Source organism: Limulus polyphemus, unplaced genomic scaffold (genome assembly GCF_000517525.1).
Source record: "Limulus polyphemus unplaced genomic scaffold, Limulus_polyphemus-2.1.2 Scaffold192, whole genome shotgun sequence".
Lineage (NCBI taxonomy): Eukaryota > Metazoa > Arthropoda > Merostomata > Xiphosura > Limulidae > Limulus > Limulus polyphemus.
Window position 1 is genome coordinate 430,764 of NW_013665802.1, and position 25,758 is coordinate 456,521.

At 30.8% G+C, this 25,758-nt stretch overlaps 2 protein-coding genes across 4 annotated transcripts in view; one reads left to right on the forward strand and one right to left on the reverse strand.

The window, feature by feature from the left end:
- LOC106478242 (gamma-aminobutyric acid receptor-associated protein-like) overlaps positions 1–6,843 on the forward strand; it is a 16,531-nt gene extending 9,688 nt beyond the window's left edge. Inside the window, exon 3 of the mRNA XM_013938769.2 lies at positions 2,977–6,843. Within this exon, the coding sequence (XP_013794223.1) occupies positions 2,977–3,045 (69 nt within the window). The 3' untranslated portion in view covers positions 3,046–6,843. The remainder of the gene's footprint in view (positions 1–2,976) is intronic.
- A 4,767-nt stretch (positions 6,844–11,610) lies between these two features.
- Positions 11,611–25,758, reverse strand: part of LOC106478233 (thyroid receptor-interacting protein 6-like) — a 51,870-nt gene continuing 37,722 nt past the window's right edge. For all 3 annotated transcript variants that reach the window (XM_013938758.2, XM_022381786.1, XM_022381785.1), the window contains exons 7-10: positions 19,980–20,027; positions 18,864–18,994; positions 16,538–16,658; positions 11,611–15,078 (exon numbers count right to left, since the gene is read on the reverse strand). In XM_013938758.2, coding sequence (XP_013794212.2) covers positions 14,950–15,078; positions 16,538–16,658; positions 18,864–18,994; positions 19,980–20,027 — 429 coding nt within the window. In that variant the 3' untranslated portion in view covers positions 11,611–14,949. The remainder of the gene's footprint in view (positions 15,079–16,537; positions 16,659–18,863; positions 18,995–19,979; positions 20,028–25,758) is intronic.

Sequence of the window (25,758 nt, forward strand, 5' to 3'; positions counted from 1 at the left end):
TACATTTGCTGTTAAAATTATATTAAAGTTTTCTTCATTACCCATTCAAGCCATCTCCGAGCATTATTAACAGTATAATAATTGTTTACAAGACTGTTTGGTCCGATTATACTTAGGATAACCAGGGAAACAGTTAATGGTACACTTATTTTTATATATGATTTCACTTTGTATTACAGTGTACATGTAAGGAGAAATTGCAACATAAATATGTTACAAGTATCAAAATAAAGAAAAAACTCATTCTTTTAACCAAACATTGTAAATGTTAAAAAGGGTGTTTTAGAAAATGTAAGATAATACTTGGCTACCACATAACAAGAAAGATTATTTTTGTAGCTCATGAAAAAGTATGAAAACTCTCATTCTTTTAGATGTAGCAATGACAACGATTTATTAAAATATTTCAATTTGTTTGTTCACAATTTATATTAAGCAATATTTTTCATCATGTGGTTGTTGAGCACTATACAATGCACAATTACACTTGTATTATTGAGACAAAATGTTACAAACAGTATGTTATGAAAAGAAACCACTTAAGATTGTGTTTACACCTTTGGTGATCATCAGATATGCTTAACTTGCAATAATCTGTTTTATCCAAATTTCTTAAGTTTGATGTTATCAATTTGTACTGTTCCATAGAAGAAAAGTCAATGTTCATCTTAATGTACACAGTACATATAGGTTGCAGTGTTTGGGTTAGTGCACATCTTCAGTAATACTTGATATTCCTACACTTGTACCTAGTTCATTCTTACAAGCAACATACTGTTTTAACCCTAAAAATTACAGAAGGAAATCATAAGGACCCCCATTGGCTTTTTATGCACCAAAATGCTTGTGGGTACACACTGGTTTTTGCCTAGAGCAGCATTTCTCAAACTGGGGTTCCCAAGGCTATTTTAGGGAGATGATAAAATATATTGTGATAGTAGATAGTTTAGAGTATGTACAATAATGAGGGATCATGTGCGAAACTGCTAATGCATGGTTGTCCAAGTATCGATGCAGTGCCAGCTTTGGGCCAACATGCTTTGCAGTTCAGCACTTGGTCAGTCAATAAGCCTGTTTGAGCAGTATAGAAATTTCACTTGTTTTTCCTGATATTTATTTTACCATTTCCACTACAGTTAGTGAGAAATGTGAAAATTTGAATCTTAGCATGATTAAGATGGAAATTAAATGCAGCTAAAATTACTGGCAGAAAAACTGATTTTATCAACAGATAAACAAAATAATATGAGTGATAATATGGTGTCAGACTATTGTTTTGTTATATGAAACAAGCATAGTTTCAATATGTTGGTAAGAACCTTATCCAAACTTGCTGAATAAAATAATATAATTTTAGCTATTGAATGAAAATAATGATAATGATTAACTTTTGTTCACATTTAAATATGTGTATTTGGCACTGTCACTGACACTTTATAGGGCTAGGATAGTTTCCTCGGGTGTGTCAACTAATGGCTGGTCCAAGTTTTATCCTTAGTCTCACTCGGTTCTTCTTGTGGACTGTGGTGTGATTGTCAACATAAAAAGGTTATAAAATGGGAATAATTTTGAGACAGATTTCTAAATGTAAAGCAGAATTATTGAAAACATAGGTCTACCGTAGCTAGTTTCAGATATGTAGATGTCATGACAAAAAATAACTCCTTTCTTGGGTTTCTACTGGTCTCGTCTGAATGCATGAAGCCAGCAAATGACCACCTCTCTTAGAACATCCAGGCACACAACAAGTGATTTGATGCATTTTTGAGCTATCATATTTATTATTATTACATCATGTTTATGAAGCAAACAGGAAGCACAATAATGTGGCGAGACAATGAACACAAAGAATATAAACATCCGAGTATCTGACTATAGACAAGGACCTCATTGCTACTGGTGTGCTACTATCACTTTGTGTGTGTATTGGGGGGGTATAACAACCTGAAATATTTTTGGGGAGGCCAGCAAAAAAATTTGAGAACTACTGGTCTGGTCTACAGGATCACCATTAACATAATAGACAGGCACAAATAGGTAAATATAAAATATCATTAATACTGCAGATAATTTCAATAATTACTACTGAGTAATTTCACACAAATATTTGACCAGTTTGTAGCAGGAAAAGAAAGACATAAAAACATTTTCCTATTTTGAAACAAATTTAAGAGGTGCGACATTTAAGTGAAGCCATTCTAATCAGAATATGTTAAAATTAGCAAAATTTTTATTTTTCATTTTTCCAGCCATGTATAATTCAGAAACAATTAGAAATACATGAGACTACAATTAAACATAACATTTTTAGCTTATTGTATCCAATGTTAATAATATTATAGCTCAGAGAAAAAGTTTATGTCAAGAACTTAGTGACTCTAAAAGATACCTATGGGGATTTGAAAATACATTTGCCCCTAAAGGCTAAAAATCCAGGGTTTCATAGAACAAATAGCCCATTGTGTAACTTTGCACTTAGCAAGAAACAGAAACAACATTAATTTAACACATTTGTGCAGAAATTTGAAGAAACTTCTGTATGTGGAACAAGAGATGTAAACAGTGCATGTTGTGAAGCATCTATAGCAGTTATGGTGATTTCTGTCTGTAATTTCCTTATACACAGTTTATATGTATGTATGCATCACTGTTTAATTTTACCTTTATCATATTATTGCAACCACATATTTACTATGGCACGTTTTTCATCACTTTAATGCAACGTAGCTCTTGTGCTTCATCTGTGAGGAGAGAGGAAAATAGCAGGTAGCGTAGAGCATAACTAAGAATGACACAAGAAACTTATAAAAAATTTTTTTGTATTGATAAGAAAGTTATAAAATACAGACCTAATACAGGCATTATGTAAAAAAAACAACTAAAAAACTGCATAGTATATTGCTCCATGCTACATTATATTTATTAGCATTTATATTTTAAAGTTATTAATTTCTAAGAGTTTTTGTTGTATTACAGGAACACCATGAAGAGGATTTCTTCTTGTACATAGCTTACAGTGATGAGAGTGTCTATGGAAAATTTTAGGAAAGGAGGTTGCAAAATTATCTGTGTGTGCGTGTCAAAATTCTATATCATTATTTATCAAGTAGAACAGGCCTTTATAAAATCAAAGGAAAGAGAAAAATATAATTATACTTTTAGTTATTATTAACAATCTGAATTATGAAATTTGGTCAGCTGATATGTACCTACAAAATAATATACACAAGGTAATAGATAACACTGTAGACTCTCTAACTCTGAAAATTAACATCTTCAACCAGTATTTTCTTGCTTGTTTGGTGTGTACACATAACTTGTCATAGTGCTTTTCCTTTTCCTTTTTTAGCACTTTTCTGGAATATAGTGTGTTATTTATTTTCCGAGTATCTTTGGTATATTTTGTACATAAACATTGTGTAGGTATTGGGATGTTTTATAAACTTTCTTAAAGATAATCCTATAACAAGTTTTCATATTAAGAGAGGTATGCATTGGTCATTTAATGATAGTGTAGCTGGTCAGTAGTATTGAAACTAGATCTTAAAGTAGAAATGTTCTTTTTTTGTATTTCTGGGTAAAATAATACTTGACTGGCATTTGTACCAGGGATTATATACTATGGTCCTTGAGTTAGTTTAACTTTATGAATTTTTTAGTTATATATTGCTAGTAGTGCATACTTTATCATAATTGTAAGATTGTTTTGTTGTGTAAATGCACTTTGGTAAGTACAAGATGAAAACAAAGTCGCATGCACATGGTGATGATACTTTTGAATAAGGTCAAGCTCTAGGCTTACAGAATGATGTTGTAGATGCGTGCATACCAATTAATAATGATGATAGAGGATATTTGGTTGGATATATATAGTTTTCAGTTTGTAATAAAGATTTTAAGACCAGAAATATTTTCATTATTCTGCACATGTTTAAGAAAATATTAATAGATTGTACATCACAAGATAAAATACTGTGAAACAACAGTAAAGATATAGATTACAGGTACTTGAGTATGTAAAGTCAAAAAATTTATAGGTGATATATTTTGCTAACCTATAGGTACACATTGGTTTAAAACATTAATTTCTGTTTTGTATTAATACAGGTTACAAACCTAAGCTCTCTAAAGTATTAAGAGGTTTTATTCTGTCCTAAACTTAACTTCTTACTAAAGATCATTTACACTTCTCCCTTAATTATAAAATAACATTATTCTGGAGAGGTGGTGCTGTAAAAATACTTTACTCCGTAGCAGGTTGTCACTAATTCTGACAAATAATATTCCATAATTTTTAATAATCTAGGGAATTACTAACAGAACTTTAAATTTTCCATGTGTCTGAGATGTCATATTTGTAAAATATGCAATGCCACAATTTAGTAACTTCAGGGCTTGTTATTGATGAAGTTGGCAAGATTACTTATGATTCTCTTTGAAAACCTCCAGGACTTATATTTGTGTGTATTTTCATGAGAAATCAACACTTTTCTACAGTGGAGAGCTAATACCAAAATTTATTGTGATAACAGTCGATACAAATTCCTGTCAACAGCCCTCAACTATTGACTAGTATACATGAACAAATTACTTATTAAAAGTACAAAGTTTGATTCAGTTACAAAAGTAATCAAATAAAACTTTTGTATTAATTTAAAACTATCTTTGGTTTAAGATTAAAGGTTGTTTTATAGTTATAAAAAAAATTAAAATATTCAACAAAACATAGAGAAGCTTGTTGAACTGGGAACTTAGATTCTCCTGCACTTCCCTACAAACATATAAACTCATAATATTAAGCAACTTATTTTCTTTAACACCACTGTTGGAAATTTACATTCAACTTTTTTTTTGTAGAATGTAGTGTATTAAAAAAAACCAGTGAAGCAGTATTTTTCATCACTAATTATGAAGCACTTCTACAGTGAATTTTGATTTCAGATAGAATGACAGCTTTATCCCTCCATATATTTTGTTAGCAAAAATGCACCTAAAAATACTGGCTTATTATGATACTTACGCCTACATGCTGGTATATGGCTCTACTATCTTTATTCAATTTAGCCCACTATAGTCACTGATTATCCTAATTGAAATAGTACTGAAAACTTCTGTGAAATTTAATTCAAACTTAAGAAACATGTTTCTTTGTAGTTTTCTGTAATTCCTCTTCCCTTATCAATGGTTAACAGTGAATGATTTTAACATTTTACATTAATGTCAACCAGTGACGTAAAATATGCAAACTGTATCTTCATGTCTAAATAACACAACATTTCATATAATTGTTAAAGGTATCAAAAAACTAGTATCTCAGCTAACAACTGTATGAAGCCTAGGGCTCCCTGAACATGAACACACATGCCTCTCTCTAGAACAGTGGTTCTCAAACTGATGCAAGGCATGGGAATGTTTATGAGGAAATAAATAAAAAAAAAAATACATCTGCATTTAATAAATTGAGGTAAGTCTCACTGCTGGCATGCTACTTTTCTGCACTGGTTTCTATCAATAACAAACAAGTAGAAGGTGATCTCATGATATTTATCACAAACACTAAAACCTGGATGAAACTGTCCTGCTGCAATAAATAGATACATGCTTCTACTAGTGGGTAAGATACATCTCACATGAAATTTACATTACTGTACAGTTATATGTATGTCTGTTTGAACCTGTGCTGCACTATAACATTAAATACTGGCATATAGGATGTTTTTAGTAAAACAAGAATTTTTACACCTGGGTGGTTGACCCAGTCAACAACCATATAGGACAAGCATGTTCTGTGATGACGATTCAGATTATGATTCCAGTGTCCGAACCACCAGGCCGAGGAAAGAGATTATCATATAATAAGTTTGAGATCCATTGTTCTAGAACATTGCCATGAAAACTTATATGGGTCACATACCTTTGTTTTTGAACTGAAAAATATTAACCACAAGTTTAACACTGCCGTGAAGAAAAGATATTCCCCTTCAAACTTACCAAAATCAAACAGCTTCTGCTAAGTTATGAAATATTATAAAACGTGTCCTTTTTTTTTTGTCTATTTAAAACTAAACTTGGCACTGGAAGAGTATCTATAAAGGTGGCAGTCATAGTGTTACAACTATGCATCTGAGACAACATAAATGTTTATGATAGACTATTGTAATACTTCAACATAGCATAAATGAATTGTTCTTTGAAGGTTTTCTAATCAACCCTGAGAAGGATTTTAAACATTAATCAATGTAAAGTGTGCAGTAGAAGTATTATTCAGGAAGATATCTATTAATAATTTAAAAACTTTTCAAGCTGCACAGATTTTGTAAATTTCACAATATATGATATATATTAACCTCATTATACAAAAGTTAATCATTATATTTAAACATGTAAAATTGAAAAGAAGAATCACAACTTAAGAAATCAAATAACTCAAGCACTTAAAAAAACTTTAAATTACACTTCACCAAATAATTAGTTTGGTACACTATAAGTTGATTTTTCATTTTCATTGTCTTTTAATAACCTGTAACTTAAAAAAAGAAAGAAAATGCATCTGTTTGAGTTACTCAACAGTAACCCTAAAATATATAGCAGATAGTAATCGGACGGTTTTGTTTTGGATGGATGTCAATATCTGTCTGACCAGTTTGAAAAAAGCTACTTTATTATAAGTAATATTCATGGTTCCCATACCTTTGGCTGAATGAAATTTCCTGATCAAAATATGTTATTTCCTGACCATTTGAGCTGAGCTTATAAGGTATCATTGAATTATTACATATAATATATGAAACTGTAAAACATTATTCATATATTGTTCAATAAAGACAAGATAGACTTTGTTAAGAGTCAATTTGCTTACATGTCACACCATTATTGAATAATTAATACTTTATCAGAATATATTTAACAAAGGCAGTTTATCCATTTGTTTATGATACTGCATACCAATTATACTTTTTAATTTTAATCACAAAAATGTTATTACATCATTACAGATTTTAACATTTGTGATTACTGTGTTTCGACTTTTGATATATGGAAGGAGCACATTTCTAGTTGTAAAGTAAACTATTCTTTAACAAGTACACTTCTTTACAGTAAATTGACAAGAATTTATAAGCATAATGAAGTGTTTTTATTTTGGGGAACTTGTATGTTTTGACAGAATACTGGTCTGTTTTCAGGTATGATCTACAGCTGAGCACACAAGGTATATATATGTGTGTGCGTGTATATTAAAAAAATCACAAAGGCAAAAGATGCAAAGGTTTAATGTTGAAGAATGTTGTTACCTAGTGAAAGAATAATAATTTAAAAAAAAAAGGCTAGTCAAGTGCACAAGCAAAATCTAGGTGAATACCTTATATTAAACTTCTAAACTGTAAAAAATATTATGCTAATTCCAGTCTTTTCCTTAACAACAACAAAAAAATGTTTCATTCTCTTTTATGCCAGAAATTGCTAATGAAATTACCACTCTATTTAATAACTTAAATACTGATGTCAAAACAAATGTCACATTCGTTGGAAATAAGATGAAAAGAACACCAAGGTTACATGTGTAGAGGCAAGTTTCAGATATCTGCTTTAACATTTTATCAATTTTAATCAGATCACAAAAGACCTTTGGATGAAATTTTTCTCCTACACCAGCCCAAAACTAAAAAAAAGAAAGTGTTTAGAAACAATAAAAACCATTAGGGCAGGTGATTTTTCACTAAACCATGACAATTGCCCTAGTAAGATCAGCCAAACACTTGACCAGACTTCATCATGTCTTTGTCTATGATCCTGTCACTAAGTGACAACATTAAACACTTGTCTTTTGTCTATGTACTTTACAATTTTGTATGTAAACCTTGTATGCTCAGCTATAGATCAAACCAATATTCTTTCGTAATATAGTACGTTCATCAAAATAAATCCATTTCATTATGCTTATAAATTGTTGTTTGTGTTTCCATTTACGATACTATCAACGAGCCTAGAAGTGTGTTTACTAAGCTCAGAATAAAGCACCACCAGAACCTAGAACATTTACGCTTTCTCCTAAAGTGCAAGTTTTCTAAAGTCATCCCCAGTTTTATTCAAATCATGTGTTATACATCTCAACAGGTCGAAACTGTGACTTAAAAAAATGGTTGTAGTTTTAAGAGCCACCATAAAGGACATCCCCTGGAACATTTCCAAGTAAGAAGTCCAACTTTAGACTCAAATATACCAGTTGGTATAAATCAACCAACAGTGCAGAAAAGAAAAAGACAAACCAGAACAAGAAACCCTAAAAGTTGATAGAAAACCAGAAAGAAGAGGTGGAAAATATCCAACCTGTAAATATACCTCTCAGTTTTAAATATCTTGGGCAAAACCATTATTTGATAATCAGATTTGTGTGTTAAATTTCTGTTTAAACTTAGCTATCAAACCCAGAACTTTACCTATGGAACAAATTGTTGCTACATCAGAATCCAACATTAACTCTTTAAACTTGAATCTTAATGAAGCAGAAAAAATCATAATTAACATACACTCTAGGCATTAAACACATAAGGGCAAAATTAAAACAAAACTTTAACAGCAATGAATCAAGATCTGACAATAATATATAAATATAATGAGAGCTGGCAAAGGTGGTTGTACTGTAGTTGTATATAAAACATATTACAAAGGAGGAGGTATACACCCTACTAAATGACGGACGTTATATCTTACTCAAAAGTGATCCAGTTAACAAAGTTCTTTCAAACATTGAACAGCTCATTAAAGGTGGCCATATTCTTAACTATTAACCAAAAATACTTCTCTTATTCCCACCGATTATCAATCCTCCTTTTTATGCTCTTCCTAAAATTCACAAAGATAACATTCCTTTCAGACCTATAGGTTCATTGGTACAAAATGTTGCTAAATTCTTAGTCAAATATTATATTATCCACAAACTAACCCCTGTTCTCTCAAAAACTTGAGACTTTTTTAGATAGCATTAAAAAATATTCAATTAAACAAAGATATCTTGGTGTCTTTTAACATAAAATCTCTTTTTTTTACCTCAATACCAGTCGAACAGGCCTTACCATGTTAATGAAGAAAACTAGAACAAGACAATCCTAATACAGACTACCTTACCAACCTAACAAAATAGTGCATAAACAAAACCTGCTTCGCCTACAAAGGCCGTTGCTATAAATAAAATAATGGATTAACAAAGGGTAGTGACCTCTATATGTTCATTCTAGAAGAACTATTTAGAAATAAATTCACACACATTAAGAAATCTGGTTCAAATACATTGACAATATTTATGAGAATGTAGGAAAAATATCTAATTCCATAGAATTCTTAAACACCTTGCGACTAAATGTCATAATTTTCACTCGTAAAGTAGAATTTAATAACTGTATGGATTTTTAGATGTTGATGTAAAATGAGGAAACAAAGTGACCACTAAGTATATACAAAAAACTCGATGCCATCCAATACAAGATCCAGTCACAATCTGTCACAAAAAATATCCTCATACTTCATCTATATAAACAGTTTATATAACTTTGTACCTACAAAGAATACCTTGTCTTTAGCTATAATCCTATTGCTAGGTGACATTAAACCTCTTTTGTATTTCTGATATATGATATTTTATATAACCCCTGTATGCTTAGAACCTCCATACCGTCCAGAAAACTCAAACTGAGGACCAACCTGCTGTCACAACATCCACAAATAACAAAACCATTACTGTTACCAGCCATCAAATTCAAACGCAATTAAGCTCAAGATTCAGGTTGAAATACACCCACAATGAGAAAAAGTAGAAAAAAAAAGAAACTGATGAACCTAACACTTGAACACGCCTATATTAGAAGCACCCAAACACCACAAAATCTCTAGATACTGAAATTGCAGGCCCTCACCATAATATACTCAATTCATTCAAGAAAACACTCGTACAAAAGGAAAAGTTCAGATACCCAAACCCAGCAGAAGATGATCACAATTTCAAGGATAGCCTCCTCCATTGTTGTCTGAGCAACCAACCACAATTTATCCTAGAAGAAGATTCCAATGAAAAACACTTTTTCCCCCCCCAATTTGGGTCCATGTTTTGGGCACTGGTGGGATAGATTATTCTGTGTCAAATCAATGAAAATGGGGCTTTCTCCAGTTTTCCCCCACAGCAAACTCTTGGATTTATAGATCTTCACCATTCTGTTAAGTTGGGCATTTGTTAACCTAAAGTTTACTTAGACTAATTATAAAGAAACACCACCACAAGAAGTTTTTTTTTTCTAATCTGATGTAGCACTTCTAATCATCTTCCAAGCCATAAGTGGGATGAAGAGGGATCAGTTGATTTCTGAGCACCCCTGATTTATATAAATCTAAATACCTGCTGAGGAATAGCTACAACAACTGAAGATTATACCTGAAAAAGGTAGACCAATGTTCTGTCAAAACACTTCCTTATGCTTATAAATCATTGTTTGTCAATTTACTATTATATTAGTAAAATGTGCTTCCTACATAAGTAAATTTCATATATGTCTAATATTTATTAATGCAATATTTCCTTTCAAAACTTTCAGTTGGCAACTGTACAAGGCAGTAAACTCATATTTCCAATATCTGTTAATTAAACAATTACACACATTAATCAAATCATCCACTGATCCACACCACATTGTATTATTTTGGAACATGCTATGAAACTGCGCACATCAAGTTAATTTATATCAAACATGTTAAAATATTTAAATTAATGTGACCATAAATATTTATCGATCAATCATGTTACAGAAAATATTTTCAGGTTTACGCAAGTTTTGTTTGCTCAAAAGATCAACAGATTATATTAGCAAATAACTAAGGCGTAAAATCTACTCATGCATACAGGACACTTCATACACAGAATCAGACAATATTTAGTTGCATTAAAATCTCATGCCATCATGATGTTCAATCATACTTGTTGAGGCTACTGTAACTACAACAGACATGAATACTACTGTACACAAGCATAAAATTTTTTCAATTTGTTCTGAATTAATGTTAATAATTACATTAAATAAAAACAACTACTAAATAAAACTTTTATCAGAAGTACTCATTATTTCTATTCTGGTATGGACCTTGGATTTAGAAACAATGACAAACATCAACACATTGCCTGTTATGGAACATACTAGCACTACACAATCTCCATAACAATTAATAACTTGATCTTGAGAGCAAAGTGTAGTCTGAAAATTCCTAGTTTCAAAACTAAACCCAAACTTTTAATCTTTTTTAAACTTTTATTTCTGTGAGGCTGTGCATGCTTATCTTTAACTCCAGTCTTTATTCTTTCCTGTCCCTAGCATATTGTTTGTTGTTTGACAATCAATAAGTTTTCCAAATATACTACTCAAATACCTGATGCATTATAGATTAGATAAACAGTATGTATTCCATTATTCACTAGTACAGGCTCAACTCTTTCTACAATTTTCACTGGTGATATTCTATTTTTTGGAGATATCGCCTGTCAACGACTCCTGTGAGATGTACTATGCATAATATTGTGTGCTATAGGCAGTGCTTAGTGATGTATATTTTGTTTAATGAATCAAAACAATTTTTTACTAATAAATTATTATTTTATATAATTATTATAGTTATTTTTGATTATAAATTGAATAAATGTAAGTACAGATAAGAATGATAATAACTCATCAAAACTGTGTGGATTTGTTTTTCTTTAGACTGTCAGGCTTTACCTAAATAAACTGTTCAATTTTTTATATATATATAATATTTTTCCCACAAAAATATGTCAATGATATAGTATACTAAGGGTATTACATGTTCCTTCTACAATGAGAACTATTATCTTAAGACAATAAAATTTTAAAATTAAAACAACTTTAATTGAAATAGCCTACCTCTAAAAGGGCTTTTAAGCTGTAGAAAAACAATTTTCCATGACCTAGTTTTATAGAGACAAAAAGAAGCCTTGTCCAGAGACATTACACTCCATTTGAACAGGAACTTTACTTCTGTTTATTTAAATTATTATGGCTGCTTCATACTCTATGAAAATTAACAGTTAACACAAAGAGAATGATGTAGACAAAACAATGTTTATGCATAAAAAACATATACTAATGTGCTAAATGCACCAGAAATACCTTGTATGCAATTTTTTGGTGCTCATGATAATTTTTTTTTTTACCATCTGCGTCCTACAAGTATCGCTAACTCAAATAAAATTCATCGACTTTTTACTGGATTTTATCTTAAAAATGAAATTCACTAATAATCACTGTGAATGCAAAATATAACATTCACTGACTTTTCCCAGCTTCCCTGACCCATGGGAATCATGAATATTAAATTTACATTGAAAAAAATTTAAGTATAACCCCAGTCAATCATTTTTAAACATACAAAATATAAAAAAAAAATATTCTCACATACTTACATCTTGTATTCAACAAATGCTGTAAATTGCAATGATAACAGAATTCTCTATTTTTAGTGGCAATCCACATATAATTTCCATGGCTCCTTCAGATTTATAGAAACTTGTATTGTTCCAAAATTATGCACAAAGAAACATGTAATTTTACAAATAAAAAATAAATAAGCAGTAAAAAAATTAATTTGTCTACTGATATGAAACAGTTTATAAACAATAAAAAGTAAAAACCACAAAATAAGTGTAAACATCACCTATTTCACAGAAATCTTAAACAATATTGTGCAATGTGTATATAACAAAAACATTACTTGTATAAATTAATTGATTTTATGTAAGTAGAAAAAATTACCTGTGTCAAGGCAACAGGATATTAAGTCTCAATACACAACATTAAAGGTAAATTACAGGAATTTCCAGTTACTAGCAGGTTGGCAACTACAAAGTTTCTTCAGTTTCATTAATGTAAAGTAGGACACAAAAATGTATTACTAGTATTTTAAGTTCACTAATGTTAGAAGAAATCATATAAATATAAATGACACAAGTGAGAAACATCAATAGATTACTCCATTATACACACTTAAGTAAAACCACATTGGTACATAATAAATCGACAAGTAATTAATTTAGCACAGGGATTGTGTGTACACACACAGAGTTCAATTAATACCACAATCGTATCTAACTAGTCTGTGAATAAAAATCAACAAACTGTATAACATCTCCTTTACTGACTCGATGAAGTAGAGAGCACACTGCAGGGTTCACATTTCTAGTCTTAAGGGTCTAACTACCTTAGTAGGGTAAAGGTTTTTATGTTGTTAAACAGCCCTTTTCAGGGCTCTCTTAAGACATTGTTTTCAAGCATGTCTACCTGCACCAGGACTATGGTTACCAGGTCAACCAGCAAGCCGCTGTCATCCCCTTCACATTTTGCCCTGCTCAAGAATGCCCAGAATGACAGTTCCAGCTCTGATCATGACTTAATCATCACAACGACGGATCTGTCTGCCAACTCTTCTGACTCAACACCCCAGTACACCCCCCAAAAAGTAAAAAAAAAAAAAAAATCACCTTCAGCTACCAGCCCTCAACTCACTGAAGCAGACAACCCTCAGCCCATCGATGCTGAAACTGAAGTAGCCAACTCACAGCCCACCATTGCAAGAACTGTAATATGTCAAACTATTAAATATACAGGATCCAACAACTCGCTACACTCTGCCAGTATACCATAATAAATTCCAATATATTCTGCTTTCAAAGAAAGAATATTTAAACTTGCCACTAACTTTTATAAACATGCTACTAAGTGTAATACCCTAATACAAGAATTATCACAACTTTCTGCTACACCAATCATCATGGTTAACCACCTAATTAGTACAAATGCCTAATTTAGTCCCTTGTATAGCATACCACCAACTAGAAGGAAATATATATTTACTTTTTGTTTTATTAAATCATGTTACTTCTTTCAGCCATTGGGCACTGATCAGGTAGAATTTTCAGCACCTGATCTGTGAAAGTGGGTTTTCTCGGGGCACTCCTGCCCCCCCCCCCCCACAACAAATTTTTATGGATCAGATGTTTGATCTTTGTCCTCAATTTAGTCCAAATCTAATAAATCTAAATTAACATTTTAATTCTCTAATTAAATCCATCTCATCCAAATTTTGAGATATTTAATCACAAATATCAATTATTATTATTCTACCATGTTAACTAATAAAGTGCTATATGAGGATTTCTTTCTCCTCACTTACTACTATAAACACGTATAAGTGCATGTGGAGGACATGAAACAGGAAGTTCGATCCATGAAGGTTGGAGTTACAAGAAAGTACACCAAGACTGCACACGCAAGACTTTTTCGAATGCTTGGAGATGACATCTCCCGTGCAAATTAAATAAAATTCAAATTAATGTCGACTCTTAGCCTGTTGCCCTAGTTGCTGCTTAATAATATTCCGAGAGTGGGTTGATTCTCTTTCAGGCCTGTTCAGGACTTGAACTGTTATAAACGTAAATTCTTTTCAAGTTTTTGTATTTGCAACACTTCCCATAATTCAATCTGAAATGCCCTTGCAAAATGCAACTTTCTTGTTGATTAGATAAATTTTGGGTGGTGCAATATTCTAAATACAAAATTAATAGATCCAATGACAATGAAATCTCATTGCACATAGAGCAATTATATAAATGTGGTTGAAGTTACTTTACAGATTTTCAGTTTTATAAATTTCACTTCATACAAAATTCTTAAGTATCTTACAGTTTGAAAAGTTTAAGTAGATTAAGTCCTTTAACTTAAAACATAATATGAACAATATTTACTTTTGCGATTTTCTTGGATATATTTCCTGTGCTAAAATAATTACTTTAAGTCTTTGTTTCACAAAATGCTCAAATACCCGAAAAATGTTTTGAATCTTAAACTTGTGTCACAACAATCAAAGCAGTCAGTTAAATAAGACTTTCACAGATTATTATTATTCTGCAGCTATGCTGGATGTCAGGGCTTGGACACGTTGGGCATTACAGCCACGACACAAAATGTGATCATCAAGTGGGAAGCATCCCCGTCCTTCAGCCTCAGAAGAAAGCTGCACCCCACAATCCTACAGAAAATAAAATACCATAACACTATCAAGACATATTTAGTAAATATTGGATTAAAAGGCAGAAGCACTCCAAATGTAAAACAAAATAAGGTTTTATCTTCTAAAAATGTTATATATAAATAACTTTTTTTTTATTATTATCTATGCTTTATGTTGTTTTCTCACAAATAATTCTACAGTTTCCGTAAGTATAAAAAAGTGAAATGATTTAGATCTACAATTTAACACGTTCACGGCGTAAGTGATTTCTCTAATTATGCAATAGGAACATAAGGCCTCATTGCGAACTCTGCCTTACATATAGCTAATTTTATGACTTTATGTTATATTTTATGACAGAATGACTGCACTGGGAACTTTCTCTTGAGTGCACCACTGGTGGTACATGACATCCTGTCTTTACCCATTTAAGCATTGGTTGTCATGTGCCACCTGTGGTGCACACCAATATTTAAGTAATAATAATCAAATGATCATAATATTTATTTTTTTTTCAGCCTAATCTTGACATTTTTTTAGAAGAAGTATGAATATTTCACAATTTTATGGGGGGTAAAAAAGGGACATCAGATAAAATAATCCCTACTGTGGATGATAATAGTTCTATCTTTATTATATTACAGTCTCATAACAGTTTTCATATTTATGAAAAAAGTCTCAATTAGGGCTTTTTTGCTTCAATTATTCACAATGACAAATTTAATGCCAATCTCTAGATGTAATTTTAAAATAAAGTGATTTAATCATGTAAATTTGTTTTACTTCAGTTGTCCTTTCAACATAGCATTCGTGCTCCACCAGTGGTACATGATGGAAGGCATGGCTTTATTATAGCCATCTGTATAAAATAACTGCTTCATACAAGTCATCGGAGATATGCGGTACAGTTATATCTTATGGGTACTGTGTACCACGAGTGGCTCATGATGTCCAACAGAAAACATGTATATGTACCTCTGGTAGCACACGATGTCGTGAACATGCTAAGGTAGAGTATAGTCATATCAACTTATTAACATGGCTCATCGATCATTCTTTTTACTTAATTTTAAGTTTGCAGTCCAAAATACTAATGAGTGTACCCATTAAAAACAGTTATACTATTGGAATTCTAGCATCAGTGAAGACAAAAATAAGGCAGACTTTTCTTCATAAGTTTGTCCTTGATGAAGAAAAGGTCTACTTTTTGAAACTACTTGGATTATAGGTTTCTTATTTTTGTGTTTAACTGATTTTGTATTTAGGCCTATGTGTTTTCCTAACATCATGATCACCGTTAGTAGATTGTTTTGTTCACTAAGCTTCCCACAATTGCCCGATTTCAAAATGTAAATCGCTTGTTACTAGGAGTTTACAAGTCAAAAGGAATCACCATCTTCTCTACACAGAGAAATTATGTGATTAACTGTATTAAACTATGATAATTGTTTGTAGTCATGATAAAAAGTTAGCTCACCTCACATCTATAGCACTTTACATGGAAGCTCCTGTCTAAAGCCACAACCCTAACAGTCTCTTGTTCACCCTGTTCTGGCATGATTGGACCTTTACACACACAGCAACGAGGGGCAAATTTTCTGTTTAAAAGAAATTTTAGCATAAAATTTGACAATTTAGTAACTGTTCAAAACTAGTATGGAAATAGTTTCAAAAAATATCTCAGGAAAATCTCAATCTTACTTGCATACATAGTTTTGTCAAATAACTTACATCTATTCAAAAACAATTATTTATTTCATTGAGATTTTTAAATTCAAACCTTATTAATCATTAATATGAAATAATAGATACTACCAACAATTCAATATTTCTTTTATTGTTCACATGTATCAAACAAAGTTAAAAACTGGTTTTCACAACATATATCAGTTACCTGGGAAAAAAGAACATACAAAAAATGCAAAACTAATGAAATTGGGCTTTTCATTCATATACCCTATGAAATATGTCAGTAAAAACATCAGTCAAAAGTAACAAGATGCCAAACTGAGCTTTCAGCTCTTAGACATCAACACATATAAAGTGAACAATATGATCTGATTTTTTGCTAAAAAATAAAATTAAAACAACTTTAATTTCTATCTCAATGTAGTTTACATGATCTGATGAAGTACCATTTAAATTTTGGCTCATTATTATCTTAACTGCCAACTTTACTCAATTTGATTAAGTGCCAGATTTTGTCATTATCATTTTAATTGCTACAGCAATGTCTAAAAAGGTTTCACTTTCCAGTGACTATGTAAATGTTTTCTTATACAAAACAAGTCTTAGACCTTTTGTATATTGATACAGATTGGTACATTATGAATGTTACAAATCCTGGCATCTTATGTTCTATGAACATCTGAAATTTGTTCAGGATTTCCTGTTTCACTCTTGGATAGTATTGATTTATAATTTTGTAGCTCTACCATTAGACTAAAATTTTTATGTTTGCGTAGCTCAGTGATATTTTGATTTTTGGCTACAAGACAAAAATTCTGTTGTTTACCCACCCCCAAGACATCAATAAGTATTTCTCAGCTGAATTATTTTCACATCTTATTTAAAGTTACTTTTCTGCAACAACCACAACTTTGAGCTAAAGAAACTTTAAATATTGAACTTGAATGTGCATTTTAAGTTAAAGGAGCAATAGCAACACAAATCAATAATAAAAAAATTCAGTATTAATTAGCCAATTGTGTCCACTTTTCTTTGGTCTCCATATATCAGACAATGTGTATACTAGAAAGGTACTTAATGTGTGTAGTGTAAACCCCACTCTGCAATGTTTTACTTTTGTATTAACTGATCTAAAATATAAACCAAACAACTTCTCACTCTCTAAAATGTACATCTAGGAGCCAATATCATCTTTCTGTCTCCATCTGCTCTCTAGTTTTGACCATTTTTCAAAATCCCTATTGGCTTCCATTACAATGGAAGTGGTTAACCTTCAGTGACCTTGACCTTTGATATACATTCAACAAAAATTAATCGTTTGATCTTTGATGGGCACTGAACCTTTGAACCAAATTTGTTCAAAATGAGATGAAAACTTTGATTTATCTTGTACACAAGTCAAACAAATCCTTCACCCGGCCTTGACTGGGTGGGGGTACTAAATTCAACTTAAATCTTGATAGTTAGAAACGAAATTGAAGCTTGCAGATATTTTAAATTTGTTAACAGATGAATGAAGAGGCACAAGTAAATATGATTATAATATTAAAAAAGTAAAACTTCTGAATAGAAGTATTTTTAGTTTCTGAATAGAAGTTTTTTTAGTTTCTGTGTTATGACATTATCTTTAATCATAGTGTAAGACTGTAATTTTATAAAACAAAAGCACTTATTCAAGATAATCTATACTTTAGATATTTCTAATGAGTTACCCTTACTATAATAAATAACCTCTTCCAAGTAAATTCTAAGCTTACAAAAAGAAATGACATTTCTCAATCACTACAAAGTATTACAGTTTTTGCCACAAATCTTGCGGCATTTTCTGTAACATTTGAAATAATGATTCATAATTTTAAAGCATGTAGCTGTGCAACGTGTACATTTACAATATTGTAATTTCTTTCAGCCTTTATACTGCAAATGGCTCTGAACCATGGATTAATGAGTAATGATTTGTTAATTTTTCCTTGCTCAGTGGCTGAAAGGGCGAGCATGTTTGGTGTGACGGGGATTTGAACCCGCGACCCTCAGATTACCAGTCAAGTGCCCTAACCCATACCGGGCCTCTCAAAAGTTACTCATCAAATGAAATAAACAGGAAGAAAGGTTACCTCTGGAAGTCTTCAATGCAGTGGATTTGATTGTGTGCATCAACAGTAAATGGAATACCATCTAAACATATTCCACAAACCACACAAGTAAAACAGCCAGGATGATATGGTTTCCCTGTAGCTCTCAAGATCTGTGTCATAAAAAAGAATAACAGCTCACATCTTAAGATTGTATTAAAGTTACCATTAATATTAGCTACTTCAAAAATAAATGTATAAATGCTTTTATATATATTATCACACATTCATAATGTAATTCCATATTCCAGCACTAAGGTTTAGCGTATAAAATAATAATTTGATGCATGTAATCCAAGTATTTTTAGGTTTTTAAGATTTCTTTTTGAGAGCAAGAATTTTTGAGTCTTAATACATCATCATTTACCCTTAAATAAATTGTATTTAAAATGTAGTGTGATATTTGCTTACAAAAATGTGCTAAAAAACATAAGTGCTGAGTTAGTGTAACAAAAGGAGCAGCTGCACCATCAATATATATTTGGGGGGGGGGGGGGAGCTGGCCTAACCAAGGAAAAGCACATGAGAATAGAGTACTTGTCACTCTACTATTAACTATTGTATTAATGCAGTGATCCCATCGACTTCTGGAAAGGGATTACACAGTGTTTCTTGAGTGATCATACAATTCTTTCAAATTAAAAGCATTATTCTGAAAAAAGCCGTGTTTGAAGTGCCTCATACCCAGCAATCTAATTTTGAATAAGTTATTCATTTTATTTAAATTTTATCCAGAAGTTATGTATAAGTGGAAAACTGCATTAACCCATGAATCTCGGTGATAACCCCTTTACGCAAAAGCAAAGAGTGAAATTTGTTTTTATTTATAGTAACATTTTAACAAGTGATTTACTTGCAATTCTTTCTTTTTATTAGGATGTTAATTTACCTCAGTTTTTATTTTTTTGTTTGTCAGCATAATTATAAAGAATAGAGTTGATTATAATTGTGTTTAACATGATTTTTTAATTTGGATATATAATATTGATTTTATATTTATGCCAAAGATTATGAAAGTAAAATAAGTGCCCCCCTCGACCTCCAAGTCCTTGATAAATTGGCACCTATGCACACCCATCTGTTTGATAATTTACTTACCCTGTCTAAGATAGGATGTTGACACACACAACACTTTTCAAGGGTGTTCTGCCAAGAAAAAAAAAAAAGAAGGTAAAAATTACAAACATCAGAATATAACAAAAATCTCAATATTCTAAGCTAGCAGAAACTTGCAAAACATTTGCAGTCAAATTAGTATCTTTATTACAATAGCACTTCTTTAAATATGGGATTTCTAGAATAATACAAAATAATTCCAATCACAGACAATGAAATCTAAGTCTACTTGTCTTAATACTCACATTAGTTAAGCTTTTATCAAGTATGGCCAATATTTGACAGAGACAAATTAACACTGTAACTTGTGTACATTTTTTAGTTTAGTTAGGGGTAAACTTTACTGTACTTAATACTACCAATAAAAAACTAACGTTATCCTATAACATTAGACCTTTTAAAAACTCCGATAAGCTTTTAATATGTTGTTGTACAAAATATTTACTAAAAGTATATTTATATGTGCTTGTTTGGTTTACATTTGTAAAAATGAAGTGAGCAAGCATTTTCAGGGCACACAAAAAATTGAGCATTGTTATAATAGATAATGTGTTCATTGATATAATTTGAGCATAGATTAAGAAAAACAACACAACCCAAGCTTTGTATAACTGATGCAGGCTCATTAAGACTGGATTTTCAAATTTTGTTGGCCTTATTTCACACATTTGAAAAAGATTTGCCACAAGAGCTCTGTTATAACTGTTCTCCAATTACTTACAGAAAGCTTTCTAACCTAGTTGTAATTATAACAATGGTCAAACATTTAAGCCACTATACAAGCCCCTCAACCTCCATATGAAGTATAAGTGACAAACACTTGCTGGTAATAGCAGACAAATGTTTCAATATCTACTTCTCTGCTAAAAGTTTTCCTTAAACCAGATGTTTATGATCTGCCAGGGATGGTGTGCTGTTTATTTATGGATGGATAATTATTTTTAGTTTAACTGTTGAGACTGTATACGGTCTACATACTAACTATAGCTTCTAGTTTCTTTAAATTATATACACTTCACATTAACACTACAAATACTTTATAAGATATTTTATACTTGAGCTTTCAAAATTATCAGTTGTAACCTTTAATGCTTTCAGTACCTTGGTAGTGCTAAAAGCACCCATCAGTCTTTTACATTCACACACACATTTAAAATACATAACCAACTGCATGAAACTTTATAGAAAGTTTTAAACAGTGTTCTTTTTGTGCATTAAAAATAAAATTTTATTTAACATTTGTATAACTTTTTAGGTTGTGAAATGTATGAAATGCTGTGAAACAGTATTAAAATTTTGATGCTCATTAATATATTTATTTCGATTTTTATTCATTTTTTTTGCAAATTGAAACAGTTGACTTCCCACTATAAAGCATACAAACATGGTATGAGTGATCAATATAGCTAAACGAAGCAATCTAAATTTGCCAACCAAAGCAGCAATTGAAATTGTTTTAAAATCTATCCAACTAGTATCACTACTTGATTGTGTACTTTTTGCCAACCAAAGCAGGGATTGAAAATTATTTTAAAATCTATCCAACTAGTATCACCTTACTTGATTGTGTACTTTTTATTGCAGCATTTATTTTGTTTTGGGTACTTCTTATAGCAATTCTATGAATAACCACCGATCCTAACTTTCCGTTAAAATTCGTTCCCTATTTATTTGTTCAGTTTTCATATGTCAATGGAATAGACACAACATCTATAAACTTTCAGTATAGCCATATCCCTGATAACTATAACTTTTACAAGAATTAAAACCTTTCTGCAAAAATCAATTAAAGAACAAAAAAAAGAACGCATTCCTCATCTATACTTTATAATGTGATTAATTGGGAACAAAAACAACAATAAAATCAAACAAAAACATTTGAAGTTTAAAGTTATGTTCATCACATTTTGGAATAGATTTAAAAGTAATACATATTTATTTAAAATATTATTTTTATGTTTATTGTATCATTATATACTGGCACAGTGCGGCATTGGCGAAGTTATCTGTCACGTTTTGAGAAAGAAAATAGCAAATATGTTTTAATTATTTAAAAAGAAATGATCTTTAGGCTTTTTCATACTAAAGAATTTTCTTGTAAGTAGTGCTAGATGAATGAAGTCCGTATGAAAAAGGTTACATAATAAAGCTGATGCAAAACCGCATGAGAAAGGGTTATTAGCATTTATGAAACGTCAATGTATACAAATGAATTTTGATATTACTGTATGCACTCAAGTCATGAAGACAAATTAAATATTACGACTTTATTTTCGTGTAGCTGAACACTGGAAGAATTTAAACTAGAACCTTGCCCGTTAAATTGTAATAATGAATATTATTTTCCTGAGTCACAGTATTAGTACCAATTCATGGCAAAATAAAAGAAGAGTTATAGTGAAGCATAGGTTATGTGACCAAAACTATATTCCGAAATAAATAACTGATGAAAGATAAATATTAATGTCTGTTTCATGAAGAAAATTAGTTAACAATATATGTGCATGTTTGTGTAAGTTTCAGTTATTGTCTAGTAATAATTATTTTATTCTTTGATAGATTGTTTAGGCATAGTATTCATGACGAAATTTAGTTGAACGAGAGGCAACTGCTTGTTGCAGAAGACTTTCGAAACGTCGTCTTCTACGCTTGTGTTTCTACAACAGGCAGTTGCCATTCATTCAAATAAGTAATTTTTTTTCGTCTTTTTTCAGGTAAGTATCAATTCGAAGCAGTCGAGGCCGAATTTGAAAAACCATGGCTCTGAACATTGTTGATACATAAATTAGTAAACTGTGTTTATAAATTTAAAGATGAAATCCATTTCACGGAAGAGAAAGAATTATTACAGTGTAATAAATAAGAGCTCCGTCTACCCTTAGTGAGTTGGGAATTGTGTAAAATTTTTCAAATAGAAATTTATTAATATTGGTTTTGTAGATTAATTATTATAGTTTGTGTTCGAAAAAATGAGGGCGAAATCTCAAGCTTTCTCTTATCACCTAAATAAAATCCAAAAATCTAAACAAAAGTGTAAATGAATGAATATATACGAATCAAATTTAAACATTATGGGGATTTAGGGAAATTTACCACTTCAAGTAGTTTTTTTTTCCAGTTCCAAATGAGAAACAAGGTGATTTTAAATTTCCATATACCTTTCCTATAAAAGAGTTCTTCAAAACTAATACACGTTTTGCAGTTACATTTTCTTGTGGACCAACACTAAACACGTGTTTTAAATATTTGGGATTTTTGTAGAAGTAGTAAATTCAAGTTTAAATCGTCAACTTGTCCCATTCATGCTGACGAGTAGAAGTTACGTCTAAAAACGGGACTAGGAAACGTATATATAAATTTATTAAATTTAAAGTATTTCTAGTCTCTCCAATGAAACGATGATTTCTTTACCTACTGAATAATATATAGAATTAAGCTACACGTATTCTTTATCTATCCATCTATCTTCCTATATATAAAACATGTCTTGTTCCTTGGTGAATCGCTACTGTACTACTGTTGAATATCTATCCTTCGAGAGTATTACGTGTTCTATTATAATACTACTGTACAAGGGTCTGTGTTAATAGAAGAAACATTGATTTATTTTATTTAAATGATTTTAAACATAGACGTGATAGAAAGATCAGGTCATCGTTTAATCTGCTACATAACCCCTAGAAATTGTCTCTCAGTGTCTTCACAAGCGAAACTTTGACATCACTTAATGTCATATAATATGATTGTAAAGTAGCGTATTAGGAAGCGGCATTTTTATTAAAAAAATGCAAGTCTTTTCTGAAATTTCATCATTTTAGGATTGTCAGTTATACCTGACAAATATATATCAATATATTTCAATGTATGCAAGTTATTTGTTACAATGTGTATTGCATGGAATTGAGAATCCAGTCAGTATTTTGAAGCAGTTATGACAAAAAATATATATAAATATAGAAAATTGTAGTTTATTCAAAATATTTTAGTAAAATAGATTAAGGTAATGTTTTGTCAAACGTCAACATTTTGTGAAAGAAAGTGTATATGTTAACTAGTAGTCATGCACGTTTAGAAACTGAGAAAATCTAAATTCAAGAGAGAAAGTTTTATGAATACGCTAAGGACCATAGATTATATTCCCCTGATAGACATCAAAGAACACCCCCAGGTGGCTGAGAGGCATGTCTGAGGGCTTATAAACCCCAAAATTGGGTTTCAATGCCAACGGTGAGCATAGCATAGATAGCCCATTGTATGGCTTTGTGGTTAATAACAAACAAACAAATATTAAAGAATTGTGGTGCTTAGTTTTTTCAATGAAAACACTAAACCTCTGTATTATTTCTGGATAGCTATTTCACATTGTATTATGCGCAACCTTATAAATGATAACTGAATGTTTCCATATGATATATACAGAATAAAAAAGTCATTGTTAAGATATATTTAAAAACTCAATTTTTGAAGAACAGATAAAGATTTGATAAAATCAATAAATACTTCAAAATATATGATATTTGAAACAAGTTACTAAAATAATTCTGAAAAAAATACTTTTATTCATTAAAGTGTTAATTTTGTTTTCGAGTAAACAAAAATTGTCATTTCACTGTATTTATAGTACTTTTTTGTAATTCAATTTTTACCTTTATATTTTACTTCAATCGTATTATTTTATTAGTTATGCTTTAAGTTTCAACTTTTTTATATTTTTATGCTATCTTTGAATATATTTTGAAAGCACATATATCTCCAAGTATTTAAATTTATATAAATAGTGAATAAGATAATTTTCTATAATAACATACTTTTTTCTTTTGATGTTTTGTGAGAACATGGTTCAGCAAGGGAGTGTGACACTGGTATATCACTGAATTGCTGTTACTTGTATACACACAATTTTGGTGAGAATAAAGTCTTGCACAATAAATTTATTCCGTTCTTTTTTCATAAATGTTGAATAATTTTTCTTCTAAAATGTGTGGATGAATACCATAAATATTTTTACCCTTACTTATTGGCTTTGTCTTAAAATTTTTCAAACACAATTGACATCACTGACATCCCAAATTATTCAAACACAATGGACATTACTGACATCCTAAATTATGTGAACACAATTGATATCATTGAGATTCCTGAGTGCAATACCGTGCTCTTTATTATTAAGTACAGCAGTATTTAATAGTAGGGATCAATAAGGTTTCCAAATAATTCACGCGCCGAAAAACCACCTTATTGAATTTCTAAGCGAAAAATCGACCATTGAAAGTATTGGTGACGGTATATTATGCCCATATATAATAATAATAATACGCTAAAAAGTTCGCTAATATTTCCGATATAACAATTAAAAAATTTCTAAAACAGCAACTTTTTAGTCTACTACTTACCTGATCACGTCAACGGAGCTAGCCGCTAGATGGCTTGGATGATTGCTAAAAGATTTTTCAATTTCCAATTCAACCCAACAGATGGCGATACATATTGATGGATAGACAAGCGACAGTTTCTAAAGGTAAAGTATATACTTTCTACAGGTATAACATAAAAAGTAAACAAACAAGAATATTAAAAATTATTAATTTTAAAAATGAAGTAGGGATACTGCTACAAAAAGTAATGAAACAAGAACTAAAACCACAACTGCAAATTTATAAAATTTAATCCCTACTTTGTCAGCTTTATACAGTTATCTGTAAGTCAAAGTAAAGATTATATTTTATAAATTTGTGATTGTTGTCAACTGGTTAGCCCATAC